The sequence below is a fragment of the Calonectris borealis genome, chromosome 5 (genome assembly GCF_964195595.1).
Source record: "Calonectris borealis chromosome 5, bCalBor7.hap1.2, whole genome shotgun sequence".
Taxonomy (NCBI): Eukaryota; Metazoa; Chordata; class Aves; order Procellariiformes; family Procellariidae; genus Calonectris; species Calonectris borealis.
The window spans coordinates 18,885,255-18,902,796 of NC_134316.1; the positions used below are offsets into that span (position 1 = coordinate 18,885,255).

A 17,542-nucleotide genomic window follows, 5' to 3' on the forward strand; every position below is an offset into this window, starting at 1 on the left:
ATATGATGCAGATACATCACACATTCTTTCAAGTATAGAACGAATTTATGTATTAAACAGTTCTACTTTTTTGTATCAATATAACATTTTTTTAAAATCTAGATATAACAGGTCTATAATAGTGTTAAGATTTAGAAAACTTGAGCTGTTCCTAAAACTACCAACATGCATATTCTTTGACATTCTCATCCATTTTTCTATGCTTTATAACTTGTAATGATTGCTAGGTTTGCCTTTTTTCTACTACTTGTATGTATTTATTTCAAACTCCTGTGTTCACTTCCCCACTAAACCAGAAATGTGTTTTTCTGAATCTCACCTCTTTCTTGATCACAGTACCCTGACTTCTTTATAGACGTCTTCTTTATAGACTCCCCCTACCTTGATACAGTTTTTCTATGTAATTTTTCTTTTCACTCAGTCATTCATTTCCACAGCTTTTTTGGGAACAAGTCAAAACATATGTCTTGGGAACGAGAAGACATAGCCAGGGTCCGTGTGTGTGTATATAGTATGGATTGTAACCTTGTTTGCACATACTGAATGTAGCCATATCTAAATACTTGGGCAAGCACTGACTTTCATTCTAGCAATTATCTTCACCATAATAAAGTCTGAAGTTGTTAGTTTCTCTAATACAACTTTTTTTTGTCAGAAAATCATTAGCTAGCATTTTTAGGAGCTCTAAAAATGCTTTAGTGCATAGCTCCAAGTTCTGTGTCTGATCTGAAGTTCCTCATAATAACAATGTAATATTCTTTCCCAAAATTATGAGCAAATATTGAAAGAATTAGTTATCTTGAGGCAAGAGGCCCTCACTGGTAAACCCATTTTAAGCTTATTCCTATTAAATTGATCCATATGCAGTTACTTTCCTATGAATATGGGAAGTTTAAAACTGTACTCAATACTCCATTTCCTCATTTATTACTCAATTCCTGGTGGGCCAAAACCTCTGCCAGGGCAAGGTCCTTGATTATTTACAGGAACTAAGGGAACCTAACCTTTCAGCTCTGTTAAGAATGGCCTTTCATGATCCCTTAAAGTATTTCCTTCTGGACACAGTCCTTCAAACCGCTGGAAATGAAGAGAAGGAATCGAGATGTGACCTGAGACACTTTTGCCTTCTAACTCAAGACTCTCAGAAAAATAAACTGAGTGTTTTTTTTCTTTCCAGCATGGGAAGTTGCCCTCAATGTCCAACAGTTCTTCTGGAATCACTGGGGTGGAAACGTTTAAAAAAAATAAAAGCGCTTGGCAAATATAATGAGAATCGGGATAAAACCTGACAAGTAGGCACTATTGTTGGACTGAGCATTGTTCAGACTGATATCAAAATAACACAAGGCCAATGAAAAGAAGCTGAACCCAAAATTTTCATAAAGCAAACTAGGCAAACTGAAATCTGATTGAACTTGTTTTCAATTCACAAAAAAACATGAAAGAATGAAAATCGCAGTGAACAGTGGTCTATGCTTAATCTGATGGCCACAAGAGGGTACAATTTGTAAATTGTGAATGAGTATAACGGTTCCATGGATAAGTGGGACCCCCTAAGTGATATCAATCTTTTTTAAAGTCACAAAAGTCCATCTCCAGAACTGCCTAAGAGACATTCTGGCACAGCACCTCCCCAGGCGCGTCCCCTTGGGGGCTGCACAGGTCGCCAAAAGGCGACGAGTGTCTTTCTGTGCACGTGCTGCGTGACGGTTTCCCTTCATCAGGGCCCATAACCAGCAGTTCTCAGACAACTGAATCTTTCCAAACCTTTCGTTGCATTAGCCAAGAACACCATATGAAGAACAACTGAGCACAACATACCTTCAGCTACGTTATGGATGCCTGAACGATACTCTTGAGGGCATTTGTATTCTTAAACAGCCTTTAGGCATCAGAGCCAAGCCTGAAAGCAAAGGCCAAATGGCTTCCTCTGAGCACATCAGGAAACGGGGGATCAATTGTGGAGCTGGACACTGTCTTTCTCATGGGGCAAGCAAAATAGAAGACAGAAAAAGGAAAGCAGTGCTTGACTGGAGGCTTCCTCGTGACGCATAATTAATTCTGGGGTGAAAGCTCATAATCTGTGGTTTTGGCTCAAACCAGCCCCAGTATAACTCACTTTGACAAACAAATATCAATACTTGTTTGAAAGTACAAAATAAAAATAAATCAATCTAATTGAGTATATAAATTGCAATGAGTTCCCATGTACGTAGCATATCTACAATATACTCTGAAATGGACTCTCTCATGCAGTGGTGTGCCTGCGGGGTCCCAAATGCGCTAGTGTTTTTGCATATTTTAGGGAAATCTGTCAAACACATGTTCAGATGTTGGCAGCAGTGGCAAAAGCAGAGACTCGACAGCTTCTGTTTGTTATTGCAATTGTAAGATCCTATCTCCGTCGCTGGAGATCCAACAGCCGCTCACCAGAAGCCGTTTAACTTTTGGATCACTCAGCAACGTCTGACAGGACAAAAAGAAAGGGGGAAAAAAACGCTTTTGCGAGAGGACCGGTCCAGCTGTGCCCAACAAAGCCAAGACACCCCGAAACCAGGTCCCAGGTGCAACCCAGGGAGCCGCGGGGCGGGAGCAGCTGCCCGAGGATGCCTCTGCGCTGGGACCCGGGGCCGCGCGTTTGTCCCCCGCGCACACCTGCGGCTGCCGCCGGACCCCGCCTCGCCGCCGCGGCCGCGCGTCCTGTCACCTCCCGGCCCCGGCGGCACGCGGCGAGGTCCCAGGCGCCGCGCGGAGCGCGGGAAGAGCCGCCGCCGGGCGCGGCAGGCAGCGGGGACACCCGGCGCTGCCCCCCGCGCCGCCGGCCTGGCCCGGCCGCCCCTCCGCCCCCTGGGCCCGCGGTAACGGCCCGGCCAGGGCCTCACGCGTGTCCCGACCGCGCGGCCCCAGAGCGATCCCGGCAGGGCGCTGCGTGGGGGCGGTGCTGGGCGCGGGGCAGGGCAGGGCAGGGCAGGGCAGGGCAGGGCAGGGCAGGGCACGCTGCTGTGCGGCAGGGCTGCTGGTGCTGCGTGGGGCGGCCAGGGCGCGTGGGACCCGCCGGCGCACGCCCACCCGTGGGCGCGGAGCGCGCCCCTAGCTCGCTGCCCGCTCGGGGCGGCTGGCCCTTTAAATGCTGGCGGGCGGCCCGTGCCGCCGCTGGCTGGGAGACCCCGCGCCTCCAGTGAGAGGTGAAACCAAGATGGCGGCCGCGCAGTGACTGAGGCGGAGACAGCCGGGCTGGACGGGCCGCGCTGCACCGCGCCGTTGCCGCTCGCCCCCTCGGCAGGGCAGAGCGCCTCTCTGCCGGCCGGCTGCTGAGTGCCTGGAGGGCAGCCACGTCGCAGGGCGCGCTGAGGAGTCAGGACTGAGCCGCCGCAGCACCGGGAGGAGGAGGAGGAGGAGGAGGAAGAAGAATATGGCGGCGGAGTCGGGCTGGGAGTGAAGCCGCCGCCTGCGACCGGAGCCCATGGAGGAGACGGGGCGCTGAGCCCGCCCGCCCGCTTCATCCCGCCCTGGGACAGGCAGTGCCCGCAGACCCCGGCCAGCCCCGGCGGAAAGGAAGGCGGCTCCTCGAAGCCCCGCGCTGACGGACGGCGAGCGAGGGGCTTCGGGCCTGGGCAGCTGCTGCACAATAGAGCCAAGCTCCAGGCCGGGGCGAGCGGCCCCTCTCCCGCCTGCCTCCCCCCGCCTGCTTCACCCCGGCTTCGCCAGCCTCCCGCCTGCTTCCCTCGCCAGGGCCCCGTCTTCCAGGGTCGCCTGCTCCTGTCACCCCGGGCCGGCTGCTCGTTGCCGCCCGTGCCATCTGCTGTCCACCGCTGCTTCCACTCCCGTGCATCCACTTCTCCTCCAGGATCCCTTCTTCACCGCCTCTCCTGCCTGCCCTTCACCCTGCAAAGAGCCTCTCTCGTCTCTACGGCTCTCCCCTGCGTAAGCTTTACTCGCCTTTTGTGCAGCGCCTGACTGTGCCTGGAGCAGCTCCCCTTTCACATCTTGACCTCTTTTCTTGTTCCCCATCTTCCCCTGTGCCCCCCAATCCTCTGTTCCCCTCGATAATGAGGATCCCGTTGGAACACTGAAGAGGAGTAAGAAGAGCTTGCTTGGCGTGCCCGTGTGGGGCTGCTACCTTCTTTCCCGCTCCCCTCCTTTGAGGGGGGCCTAGCCCCCGACCAGCCTCCTGCCCCTCCAGCAATTGCAAGCCAGAGTGGTGGCTGTGGTGTGGCAGGCGGCAGGATGACTGACACTCGGCGGAGGGTGAAGGTTTACACGCTAAATGAGGACCGCCAGTGGGATGATCGAGGCACAGGGCATGTGTCCTCTTGCTACGTGGAGAGGCTGAAGGGCATGTCCCTGCTAGTCAGGGCAGAGAGTGATGGTAAGTGTGTATGTCTGAAGGTACAGTCTTTCCTCATCCTACCCAGAAAAGGAACTGGGCTTAGCTTTGTGTCTGTTGCCTTAATGTTTTGCTGTGTAATTCCAGCATGGTTCCTAAAAGCAAGTAGGCACTAACCATAGTTCATTCGTGTTAGGCCAAGTGAAAGAAATGGAAGATTGCCATCAAGTGCAAGCACAGTAGGCACTTGGTTCACAGTGAATACACAGTGTTGTGTACAAAATACGTTCAGGTCTTGTTGTAAATCTTGTATGGGTTTGGATATCTAGTGATCTATCACTAGATGCCCAAAGTACTTCAGTTTCAAAACTGATCATTGTGATGTATCCTTCCTTAGATGTTTCTGGAAATGATCCCCTTGTGAAAAGAGTTGTTCAAAACTTGGATCATGTTTTTTAGTATAAATTTTTAAAAGGTCATGGGATAGCTAACACCCTTTTTTCCCCTCCTTTTTTTTTTACCCCCCTCTTTTCTTTGGTAGCAAGAATTACACAAGACGTTCTACAAGCTATCAACAGTTATCAAAGTATAGTTTTTACAGTAGTAAAGACAATACAATGGACAGAACAGCATTTTCAGAGATGCTTTTTTTAATGGAATAGTAGTTCTCAGTCTTTCAACAGTTCTAGATCTTCCTGTAAATAAATTTAAAACGATGCATTATCAACTTCCTTTACATTTTCTGACAACATATGACAATAGTATAGGTTGAGTAGTACTGTCTACCCCTGTAGCTACGTTTGGGCTAGTCTTGATTATTGGTTAAGTGAGTTCATGACTGCTATGATCAGAGTAGATTTTAAAATGTGTACTTTGCAATATCTAGCATGTACCATTTTGCTAGTAAAGTCTGTCAGTACGTGACTTATTACTTCATTAGATATATAGCTACTGTATCTAGGGACTTGTAGATCTAGTTGTAGCTTGTGACTGTCAACAGACCTTGTAATTTTCTTTATTTGGCTCTTTCATTGTAGGAACTAGGATGAAAAGCAACTTGAGAATCATTAATTCTTATTGTTTGGGAAAGTTCTGACAAACTGTACAATAATCTCTACAAACTGATTTGGAGGAATCAAACTTTCATCTAAGCAGGATTTTGATAATTGAGCTTCTGATAAGCATGAATCTCAGGGTTTTTTAGTTCCTTTATTATATTTTTAAAAGTTAAATTGACACTTGATTTAATTTATTTTACACTGAAGAAGATGCATTTATAGTTTGGCTCAACCTTATAGAGTAAGAGGAAACATTCAAAATGGAAATAGACTTAGTTTAATTTCAACATGAGGGTGGTAAAAAGAAGGTTATCACCAAATTTTTAGGCTAATCTTTACAGTATATTTTGTTGTAGATACTGTCCTTTCTGTCTACATGGCTGCTGTGCTCATGTTTAAAGACTGTCATGTCTTCTATACATAGGCAATTTCCTGTTTGTTTTTTTTTTAATTCTTTTTAGAAAAGAAAGCAAAAGAACTGCAGTTCATAACCTGCTTGTGAAGAAATAGCCCATTCAAACTGAAATCCCTTTATTGACTTTCAGTGGGATATGTATGCTTAAGACTGATTAGAACCTGAATTGGACTTTTGTTGCCAGCTTACTTGTTGTGAATGAACATCCATAAGAAGGAAGATACAAATTGGCATAAATGATCCCAAAACAAAGATGAAGTCATTACTTTGTGTTGCATAGCTAAGATACTCTAATCAAAGCAGAACTGGCTCAAACTTACTAATTGCACCTAATACACAGAAATATATTTAATAGGATACACACATTAGACCTCTCTCAAAACAGCATACATGTACTTCAAGGGTATTGAATAATATACAGAGCTTAAGTTCTTGATTTAGTAGGTATCAGTCCTGGGTATACGTGCACTTCATTAATAGGCTAGTTTTTCTAACTTGCTTGTGTAAACACCTCATAAAATTTGATTTATGTTTTGTTTACTCCCAGTGTCAATTGTTTGTGGACTGATTTTGAAGGCAAATGCAGTCATTTTTACATGTGAGCAAATGGTTTGGAAAAAGGTAACGCCAGACTTGTGTTTGAGGTACTATGCAATTTGTGTGTTCCCTCATGTGCTTTTTTACCTACATGAAATAGTTGACTCTGATTTCCCCCCCCCCCAATTATCAAAAACATACAAGTATTAGGAACCTGACCTATACACCATTTTTCCACGCCTCCATGTTTCCATTGCGTTCTTGTATTGTCTTTCTTTGTCAGCTCCTCCTCTTTCCACAATGAAACTTCTTCCTTCCTCCTTTTCTAAACTAGCTTTTCCTAGCGTTCGAGCCGAGATTCATCCTGTGCACGCTGGCGTGTTCTTACTGACTTACTCCAGGAAGCTGACTGAAAACCTCAGGATCTGCCTGAAGTTGAGGGCTCTGTTTCCTGAGTTGGGGGAGGCTGTGGGGAATGTTAGCAGTAGTTCCTGCTGTGTATGGGAAATTCCCACTCCTGTTAAAGGGCCAGTTCGGCTGTGCACAGAGCAACAGCAGGATTAGCAGAGGTTCGTTTGGCTGACCGTGTGGGCTAGCGCATAGTTCAGTCTTGATTGTGCAGCTGTGACTTGGTGTGGCTCCATAGCTGCTTTACAAGTGGTTGAGATTTTATGGCAGGGTCAGGGTGTTCAGATAAGGGAGCTACCATCAGTATGCCAAGTCCAAGGTAAGCTATCATTTGGAATTGGAGCAATAAGAACTGAATAAGTGTGCAATTTTTTTATCTGTAGGAGTGTTTTTTTTTCTTGGGTTGGTGTTTTTTTAACACCATCTTAAAAGAATTTAGAGCAGGTGAGTGATCTGTGTTGCTATCTGAGATGTCTAATGCTCCCAGGCATGAATAAGAGTCATTGCAGGCAGTTTGGAGTAATCTATTATAGTACAGAAATATCATAAACTGCTTTCAGATCAGATATATTATGCTTTGAAACAGGGAACTGTTTTTTTTTTTCACTTAAACAACTGTTAACTTTTTTTACTTAAAACCCTTTAAAGTTTCTCTGTGTGGTTCCTAGTTGCAGTGTATTCTACTTGAATTGCAGTAGAGCAATAATGAACTCTTTTCTTACAAATGATTACCTTGCATGTGAGTTTCTGTGTATAATCAGAAGCCTTTGATTTCTTACCAGTTTCTCACATGGTATTTTAGGCTGCTGTGGTCTGCCTCATTCTTAAAATGTCTCTGTGCTTCTAGATTTTTGACTGCATGGTTTCAGATTGCTTTTTTTGTTCTGAGTCCAGATGACTGAAGTGACCTCTAAAATGAACTTTCCTGTTCAACTAACTTGGGTTAATCTGAAGACTTAAACTTTTAGTTAAAACTTACTAGTCCTGTAACTAAACTTTTTGACCAGCTGAAGTGAACTTCCCCATTGGAGGCCGTACTTGCCAGCTTTCTTTTAGGAACTATGTAATCATTTTTATTCAGAAATTGTAGTTTGCCACTTCTGAATTCTATATGTTAATGACTTCTGCCACAAGGTAGGCATCTGCATCCTCGCTGTTTCTTTAGACTAGGTATCAGTAACCCTGTAATGCTAGCAGAAGACTTAGCTAAAATTTGGCTCAAGTTTGCTTTACCTTGCTCAAACTCAAGGATGAATTTATTTATTTTTAGGAAAGTAACACAGAAAATTCTGTGGTTATGTACTTACCTTAGGTTAAAATGAAAAAAACCATGGGGGTGGGGGAAATTTTTGTTTGTTTCTTTTCTCCTGGTTCTCCCCTCTCCTTAATGTTTGGGTTTGACCCTTCAGAAATGTTTTAGACTGAGGAATAGTCCCTTGTGAATGCAGAGTGCATTCTTGGACCTCGGTTTGAGCTGTTTCCTAAGCTTCTGTGGATTGGTTTCTGTGATTCCGTAGCAGCAGAACTGATTGCAGAACTTAAACCTGTGTGCATCTTGCAAAAAACAGGTCTTGAATTGAAATTTTTGTTTAAACATAAACATGTTTATACCAGTGAGGAGTAATGAGTGACACTGTATCTTTTCTCCTTTTGAGGAAGGATCCACGTAACAGTTTGATGGGAGAGGAGCAGTATTCCGTATAAGCAGGTCTCCTCCATATGCATATATGTAAACAAGTCTACAGATTTGTTGTTTAAGATACTGGATTGGGATATTTGATGTTCTCTAAATATCTTTGAAAATAGCGTTGTATATCTGTATGTAATCTCTTCTGAGCAAGACTTTCCCTATACATGCATTCCTTTCACAGCACAGAACAGTGGTGTTATACTAACAAAAAAACCCAGCTGTGCTATATTGCATTACAGTGGCAAATAACAGAATTCTGCAAATCAGTGTTGTCTTCTTTATAGGTGGTTTCAGATGTTACTTTCTGGCACCGATGTTTTGCAGTTACCTTTACAAATTCATTCAAGACTATAATTTAGAAAATAACTAGATCTGCATAATTTTGGAGGGTTTACTAAAACCATAGCTTGTATTAAGCCGTGTTTTCAGGTCTTACCTAACTTTGAATAGAGTCATTGGGTCAATGAAGATGAAATTTTATTGGTGTATTTTTATAAAGTGGACTGGATAGTCTTAACATATTCTAGGATAGTACCAAGAGAAAAATACCTACATAGAAAGTAATTACTTACGACAAATGCAGGAGTAAGCATCTTGAACTGTATTTAGGAATCGATACCGATATGGACTTTGAATGGAGAACAACTTTATTTGCTGTATGTTAGATTTCTGCAACCTTTATTTAAAGAATATATTTGCGTTACAGACATCTGTTACTGTTGCCTGGTTCCCAGAAGCAACTAACAGAGACCTGAGACTGCCTCATACCAGGAAGGGGCTTGACCCTATAAAACTTACTGTATGAAAATAAACTCACTGAACTAACTAGTAGAATACTCACTGATTTTGAGTCATTGAACCCTTTTTGGGGAACAAATTGCACAAATGGAGCATCAGATTCTCCAGAAGGATGGATTTGGGGCAGTTACGGGTTATAGAGCACAGTTTTCACTTCGGTATGTTTCTATCTCCAAATTCATTTTTTTTCTAGTTGTTGTCCGGAATGGTGAAGAATAAGTTGAATCATGTGGTAATGAGAAGCAAGTCAAGCCTTATAAGGCTTGATTTGTCTTTCCTGCAAGCGTCAGGTTTAGTAGAGAAGAAGAAATGATCTTTTGTGATAAGTCTAGTAAAGAGGTCATTCTGTAGTGTCTGCTTCTATCCTGGAACATGAAATGTCTGCATTCAATTGTCTTCAAGATTTTTTTTTTAATAGTATTTTGTCAAACATAGTGTTCAAGTTATGTATGATATTCTGCTAATTTCAGGATTTCCATGTCTGTAGATCTGTGTTCAGCAGTTAAAATACAATGTTGAAATTATCAATTGCTTTTAATTCTTACAAGATTCTAATAAATATTTGCTGCTATTAAATATTTATAGACAGTAAAGGCTTTCTAGAAGTTAGTCAACCAAGTTAATAGCACAAAATAATATTCTAAAACTTCATGTAGTTGAAGCTGAGGCTTTGAAACTGAAAGTAAGATTGAAGTGAAATACTGCCTGTAAGTGATGATTATAACGGAAAAGGGAATGCTGTTTTTAAATGTTCACTAGGCAAACGCAAAATTCAAAGCTCGAAGCTATGGCCTAAGTACCACAGTGTATTGGATTCATCAGTAAAGCTCATCTTAGATGTTTTCCTTCTCTGTCCTGCTCAAGTTTGTGATTTTTATTTTTTTCTTTAGTTATGCTGTCACACTTAAACAAATAAGCTGCTTTAACAGAGCTGATGCAGGTTAGAAAACTGGAAAAACTGTTAAAAAAAGAAAGGGTAGTATATCTGGTTTTGGGGGGGAGATTGCTTTTTTGTTGTGTCTTGTTTTCCTCTGAGGGCTATTTAGTTCAGTTTTGTTGTTGGATTGTATCTTAGTTTGTAAACAGCTCTTGCTGCAAGAGCAGTTGAGACAGGGCGATAGCTTCTCAAGCCAACTTCATTAGCGAAGGCTGGATGTTGTAGAACTATAGACTTAGAAATTAGGAAGAAGCAGCCATCACAGGTAAGTTACTTTGTTAATTAAAAAAAAAAAAAGATTAATTAATTGTATCTGGTTATCACATACATAGTAAGCTAATGAATATAAAAATCTTTAGTAAAGCTTCTAAATTCATGAAGTAATAACCTTTCTTACCCCACCTGGAGTACTGTGTCCAGCTCTGGAGTCCTCAGTACAGGAAAGACATGGACCTGTTGGAGCGGGTCCAGAGGAGGGTGACAGAAGTGATCAGAGGGATGGAACACCTCTCCTGTGAGGAAAGGCTTGAAAGGGTTGGGGTTGTTCAGCCTGGAGAAGAGAAGGCTCCAGGGAGACCTTATTGCAGCCTTTCAGTACTTAAAGGGGGCTTATAAGAAAGATGGGGACAGACTTTTTAGCTGGGCCTGTAGCAACAGGACAAGGGGGAATGGTTTTAAACTAGAAGAGGGTAGATTTAGACTAGATATAAGGAAGAAATTTTTTACAATGAGGGTGGTGAAACACTGGAACAGGCTGCCCAGAGAGGTGGTAGGTGCCCCATCCCTGGAAACATTCAAGGTCAGGTTGGACAGGGATTTGAGCAACCTGATCGAGTTGAAGATGTCCCTGCCCATGGGAGGGGGGTTGGACTAGATGACCTTTAAATGTCCCTTCCAACCCAAACTATCCTATGATTCTATGATCTTCTATTAGTCAGTAGCAGTTTTTCAGGAAAGGAGTGTGAGGTTTTTTTATAAATGTAACCTATGAGATTGAGGATAGTGATACCTAGTAAACAAACATTGGTTTGGGATATTTTTTGCTGTGGATTTTATAATTGGTATACTCTTCAGATAGTGAAAACTAGCTAATCATTGTTGATTCTACTGTGAGATTCGGAAGTACAATTTTCAATTCCAAGTATGTTTTTCAAATCCAAGTAGTTTCCTTGTCCTGTCTTCAAGTTCTCAGGCTTCCATATTTGAAGTGGTTGAAGCATTTTCATTTTTCTTTAGTGTAGATTTTATGAGGATATTTGGCAAATATGCTAGAACTAAATATGCCTTAGAACTATAGCTATGAAACTGAGAAGTTGAGACTTTTCTTCAAGAAAGTTTGGACTTTTCCTAAAGAATAAATTTAAGCAAGTAAATGAATGGAGAAGTGCCTCTTTAAAGGGGTGCTTGCAGCCTTGTGTTTTAATTACAAGACTGACTGTGCAAGTTAATTTATCAGTACTTCTTCATGTATGTTGAGTGAAGCTCTGCAGATATGTAAATTTAAGTCATGGCTGTAAAGAGTCCCTCATGCACTGGTATTTGTGGTAGCTGAGCAGCAAGGTGGATGAGGGAAGTGATTGGACCAAAAATAAAAGCAGTTTTAAGGATTGTTTTTACCTAGATCAACCCTCCGAACCATTTAAATGTGACCTGTATTAACACTAACGCTTATGCAAAAGGAAAGACAAGAAAACACAGACATGAGAACGGAATTGCTGTTCTGTGTCTTAAATCAGTATAAGCTGCTATGAAACCATTGTTCCTAAGTTTATCATGTCTGAAGTTTTTTTGGTATTGGCAGTCACAACAGTTGCTGCTCTAGGTATTAGTTTCTAGATATGCTTTCCAGCAAACTAATATAAGTGTTTTAGCTAAACTTTAAGAACAAATACCACATCATCAGCAAATTTCGTACAAAACAGCCGTAGGTGATTTATGGAATGCAGTTGTGATGCTTTTTGTGTGCTGATATTTTGCAGACTTTATCATCTCTAAAAAATTTTGCATAGAAAAGTCATTACTTGGAATAAGAAGGAGGTTAAAAATCCAGTCCTTACAACACTCTTGAATGTTCTGTACTATGTGAACAATGTCTTTGAGGGAAAAATGAAATATAAAGCTGTAGAATATGGGTTTAACAGGCTTATTGTTGGGAGGAAAGGTGTTAATACCTACTTGAGGAAAGAGTGATCAGAAAATTCATGTTGAAATTGAAATTTTAGTACACATGTAAATAAGTGTAACTTTTTTTCTAGGCTCTCTTCTTTTGGAGTCCAAAATTAACCCGAACACTGCGTACCAGAAGCAACAGGTAAACATACTTTTCTTCCCCTCCCTCACGTTTAAAGGCAGGTTCTTTAACTTGAGCAACACAGTAATTTTTTTGCCTTTATTGCAAATCATATTGTATGTTCTTGTACCAAAAATAGGAGGCAAAGTATTTCGTGATACATGTGTGTTATTTCTCCACATTTTTTATAAAGTTATATAGATAACTTGCACTCTGTTTTACACCAAAAAGTGCTTTGGAAGAGATGGGCAAAGCATATTTGTGAAAATCACAAAGTAGCTGAGGTTCCTGAGGGTTATAGTATCTGAAACTTAATATAATCTGGCCTTTTTCTTCTTTATATTTCAGATACTGCAACTTTCAATGATTTTATTTAGGAGAAGATTAGAAGGCTTTAAAACTATTTGCATGTTTACCTTCGTTTGGCTTTTACTTGGAAGATGGATATGGGTTACTACTGCTTTAAAGCATTCTGTGTACATAAAAGCAGCTTCTCACCTCTAGTTTGCACCTTGCTTTAATTATTTAAGCCATACATTGTGAGCCTCTAAAGAATGCTACTGAGATGAGTGAAAAACTGTAGGTCTTGCACTTTGTTTGCTGTTCTTATCTCATGGATGCTGAGAATTACCCTTAGAGGTTTAGAAATGCTGAACCAGATTGTATTTTGTTGCCTGTCTGGTCAGCTCAGACTTGCTAAAATCCTGTCAGGTACAGTTAATGTATTAAAACACTCTTCAGTCTTCAGCTTTAATAGTTTATTATAAGCATAGACATACTGTAGTTTTGCTCACGGGCAGTCCCAGTGGTTGTGCGGCTGCAGCTGTTTGTAGGATTGTATGTAGAACTGAATGGGGAGAACCAGCCGGGGTTTAAAATAGCCTTCCTTGGAAAATTTAACCTGTATCTGCCCTTTGATATAATTCATCATGCTCCATATACACAGTCCGTACTGAACAACTGGTAAGGCCAATTGATTCAGGAGAATCAATTGCAGGGAGTAAGAAAGGACAAGACCAGCAAAAATGCTAAGTGAACTAACTCTTAGTTGTAATCCTTACTAGCTTGAGGTCGTGGTTCTATGATACAGTAACTTGAGCTTTAGGACTCCTAAAATGACATTGAATATTTCACAGCTCTATGGCATAAAGCACTGATCTAGTGTAAACTTGCTTTGCTGGTTCAAATCTGTTCAAAGAACATTGAGGGGCAAGCTTCGTGTCAGTAGGCTTTATGCCAGATCAAACATGATCAAACTGCTTAAAGTAGGCATTAAATTGTAAGATCAGTGCAAACGACCACACATGCCTGTCAGTGCAACAGCATTTCATATCTGCTTATTGCTACTCTGGGTCAGACGTGTATTGTCACCTAGCACTGCACAAATCAATACTGTGATTGTGATAGTGTGGTTAGAGAAATAAAATACTAAACACGAATCTGTCCTGTTAGAACAGCACTGTATGGTTTCTGTGCTGGAGAAGGAATAGTGCTGTTCTTAAAGCTTTCAAATGCTGCATAGACAGAAATTTATATTTGCAGGTGGATTGTTCATATTATTTAAGCACAGCAGTATCTAATACAGATTGAATGTAGGGCTCCACTCTGAGCCTTAGAAATACCAAATCTTTCTTGGTGCGTGTATTAATCCTACTTTGTAGCACGTTATCTTTCAGGTAAGGCCTACTTGTCCTTTCCCTTAGTAAAAGGCAAGTTCAGAGTTTAAACCTGATTCCATATGAGCTAAGCTTGGAGCTTAGCAGCTGAAAGGAAGAGTTGCTTCTTACCAGCTCTGCTCATAGAACTCTGAACTGCCTAAACCACAAAAAAAATCAATTTGGTACTCCAAATTCCTCTTCAAAAACTGGTAACTCTCTACATCAGCAGAGAGCCACCTCACACAAGATCATTTGTGGAACTGTGGGATGGAAGAGTGAGCGAGATCTTCCCTTTTTGGCTGCAGAATGCTGCTTAGGTCACCTCAGCTACTAGTGAAATTGCAGCCTGAGATAGAGGACTTACATAATGTGAGTTTGCCTGCAGTTGTCAGTTGCACTCATAAAATTTCAAGAAAAATCTCCTGGAAACATAAGATTTAAAACTTCAAAGTAACTTCCCAGTGTTATGGTCTTACAAGTCTTTTATTTTAAAGTTTTGTTGTGAGGGTAAACCTCCATTCCCTTTTAAAGGGGTACATAGCAGTCCATCAGAGCTGTTTTTACTGTGTCATACTTAGCATGTGGCTTCTGGGCATTTCAGATATCTAATGGAATAAGTGGATGAGTTCTGACTTTTCTCTAGCCTGACATGAGGCTTGTCAGAAGAAACAGTCTTTTATTGGACCAACTAACGTAATTTGTGGTTGGAAGGACGGAGAGATGTGTGATAGTTAAGCTCTTTGGGGAAACTTGCTATGCCAGTTGCTTTGGGTTCTCCAGGAAGCCTATAGATACGTTTGTGATAAACAGTGAAATTCTTCTGCTGGTGAAAGAACCTTCTACCTATGCTGCACTATTAGTGCTAGTGTGAAATAGATTGTCTCAGTAATTGTTGATATCACAAATTATGCAATCTCAACCTGTACATATGTGTATTTTAATAATAACTGTCACAGCTTAGATCGTATTTGTCAAAATAATAGTGTGAAGACCTGAGTACAAGTTTGCCTTGCTGCCCCTGTTCTCTTGGTGTGTAAAACATCCATAGAAACCACAAAAAAAAGCCCAACCAACCAAAAAAAAAAAACACAAAACCCATACCCTGTGAACCTGAGCTTCAAGGAAACTTTTAATAAATTGTCTGCTTTAGATTTCTTGGGGTTTAGGGTTGAAAGCAATGACTGCCCTTTATTGTGGATTAGTCAGGTCTCTGTGTGCACGTAAATGTTGATCTAATTGGTGGTAGATAACAACTGTCTGTTTTCCCTTTGGAGAGGAAGAAAGCTTGGCAGATCTTGAGACCTGCTCGGGGACTCATTTTTCATACATCAACACGGTCCTGAGATACTTCAGTTTGCACAATCTAGTCCCCGGTCTTCCCAGACTTACCGGCCATCTGGAGATTTGAAGTAATTCCTTAAAGCATGGAACACGTAGGCAGTCTTTTAACTACCTTTTCACTAGTCAGGTAAATTAGATTAGTCTTTCTGTCACAATGAATAGTCATTTTCTGCTGTGTGTTCAAAAAGAAAGATATGTCTATGTATCTGATTCTGTAACATAGAATTGCTACCAGTGGAAGGTTTTGGGTGCTCTGAACCATGTACTTCCTGGGAAACTCATCATGACTTATACTAGAACTAGAAGAAAGGAATCCATATGAGGAAAACAAACTAGAAAGAAACTAATGTCCTGTGGCTCAGAAAAAGGACTAATATTTCTTATGTTAAGGTACAATTTGTAGGCAGAAGATTTCTTCTGGAAAAAGCAAAATGTGCATCAGTACAGCCACTTGGCCTCCTGACTTGTGTTCTTCTTAGGGCTGTATGTTAAGTTTTATTGGTATTCTTATTTTAAAATGTTACAATAATGGTCCTATAACTTTGGTATGGAATATACTGGATTTAATCATGGGTAAGTAACTCACAGCTTAAAAGCAAATTTTGTTTAGTAAGTGGAATTTAATTATGCTATGGGTTGCTGGACCACACATAGACTACTTAGTTTTCCTCTTCTGTTGTTGGTTGTTTTCTTAATATACTAGCAAAGGTAGAAGATACTTTAATTAAAATGTCCTGGTGAAGTTGGTTTATACGCTTCAATCTATGCTCTGGTTTTTTATGTTTGTGTTTTTTGTTTTTTTTTTTTAAAGGCATTAAAATGACACAATTCCAGAATGCTAGTGACAGAGGTGCTATTCTTAAACAAGTGATCCTTATTCAGAAAATGAATAATTGCACTAGTATTTTAGGACAACACACCTCTTCCTATGCAACTTTAAAGGAGAAATAAACTCTATATACATAGCATTTATCTAGGGAGAAAGCTGATACAGGTGTGGACTGGGGTATATATTTTTCAATATACTTGGGCAATGCTTTAGCAATAGAACAGTAAAGACTTATATCCTCAACTTTGTTTTAGATACATCCATGCACATCCTGTAATTCAGTGATGAAGTATGTATTGCATCCCTTTTTGTGCCTGAAACAAGGAAGACTTGAGTTGCTTCCAGCTACAAAGTCTTGCCTCTGCACTAGAAACTTCAGTGTCTTGTGTCCTCTGCTTTTGCAATCCCTTTTTCAGTTCCTCACAAGAATACAAAGCTTAAATTCATCCAGAGTACCATCTACTAGCTATGTAGCTCGAAGGTGGCTATCCTTGAATGATGGAGAGCAGACTTATTAATATCAAAGCTAAATTTTGAAAAGATCCAGAAAGGCACTGGCAGAATGACAGAGAAGATGAACTTCCTACCCTTGCTGTCAGGACAAGCGAGCCAACAGTGAAACTGTTTCAATAAAATTTGTGCCTGTTGTAGCTAAGATAATAAGGAAAAGCGTGTGGTTTTGTGGGGTGAGGGGAGAAACAAGGGGAGTGACTGCTCTTGGTTTTGGGGTGGGTTGGTTCATCTGTTTTAAATGATTACATATTACTTTATCTTCACGCATGTTTTCCTGTGAAATCTAAATTTTCTGCTGTTTCTGAGTATGGTCACTAGGCCAGTGAGTCAAGGTTCAGTTATAGAACTAATAAACTGATTTTATTCCATGTCATTCATGGGTATGCAGCTATGAAATCACTAACTGAAAAGTCACGTATGATTGTTGAGCTTTCATAGAAGCTAATAGAATACATTCTGCCAAAAGTCTGAGTGTGCCTTTGATATGTTATTCCAGTTTTTGGGATAACTTGTTAGCACATCCAGAAATCCAGGTTCTAGGTCAACAAATGCACAAAAACAAATGCAGAATTGAAACTTTATATTACGTTACTGGGGCGGGTTTTTTTTAGCTTGAAGATTCTGCTGCAACCTACCACGATAACTATATATATTTAATTTAAAAAACCTGGGTAGTGCTGGTAGTTTATTTCATAAACAGAAAGCTGCTTATTAAATAAGTTGCTTTACAGTACTTTTGAC

At 41.1% G+C, this 17,542-nt stretch overlaps 1 protein-coding gene across 5 annotated transcripts in view; it reads left to right on the forward strand.

The window, feature by feature from the left end:
- Positions 1 to 3,111: 3,111 nt before the first annotated feature.
- Positions 3,112 to 17,542, forward strand: part of PPP4R3A (protein phosphatase 4 regulatory subunit 3A) — a 47,071-nt gene continuing 32,640 nt past the window's right edge. The window contains exons 1-3 of one of the 5 annotated variants that reach the window (XM_075151254.1): positions 3,125 to 4,369; positions 6,348 to 6,421; positions 12,426 to 12,481. Coding sequence is in view for 4 of the 5 variants with exons in the window: in XM_075151251.1 (XP_075007352.1) it covers positions 4,228 to 4,369; positions 12,426 to 12,481 (198 nt within the window). In the remaining variant the exon portion in view is untranslated. Of the gene's footprint in view, positions 4,370 to 6,347; positions 6,422 to 12,425; positions 12,482 to 17,542 lie in introns of all 5 variants that reach the window. The other 4 variants (XM_075151251.1, XM_075151252.1, XM_075151250.1 and 1 more) reach the window with 4 other exon arrangements.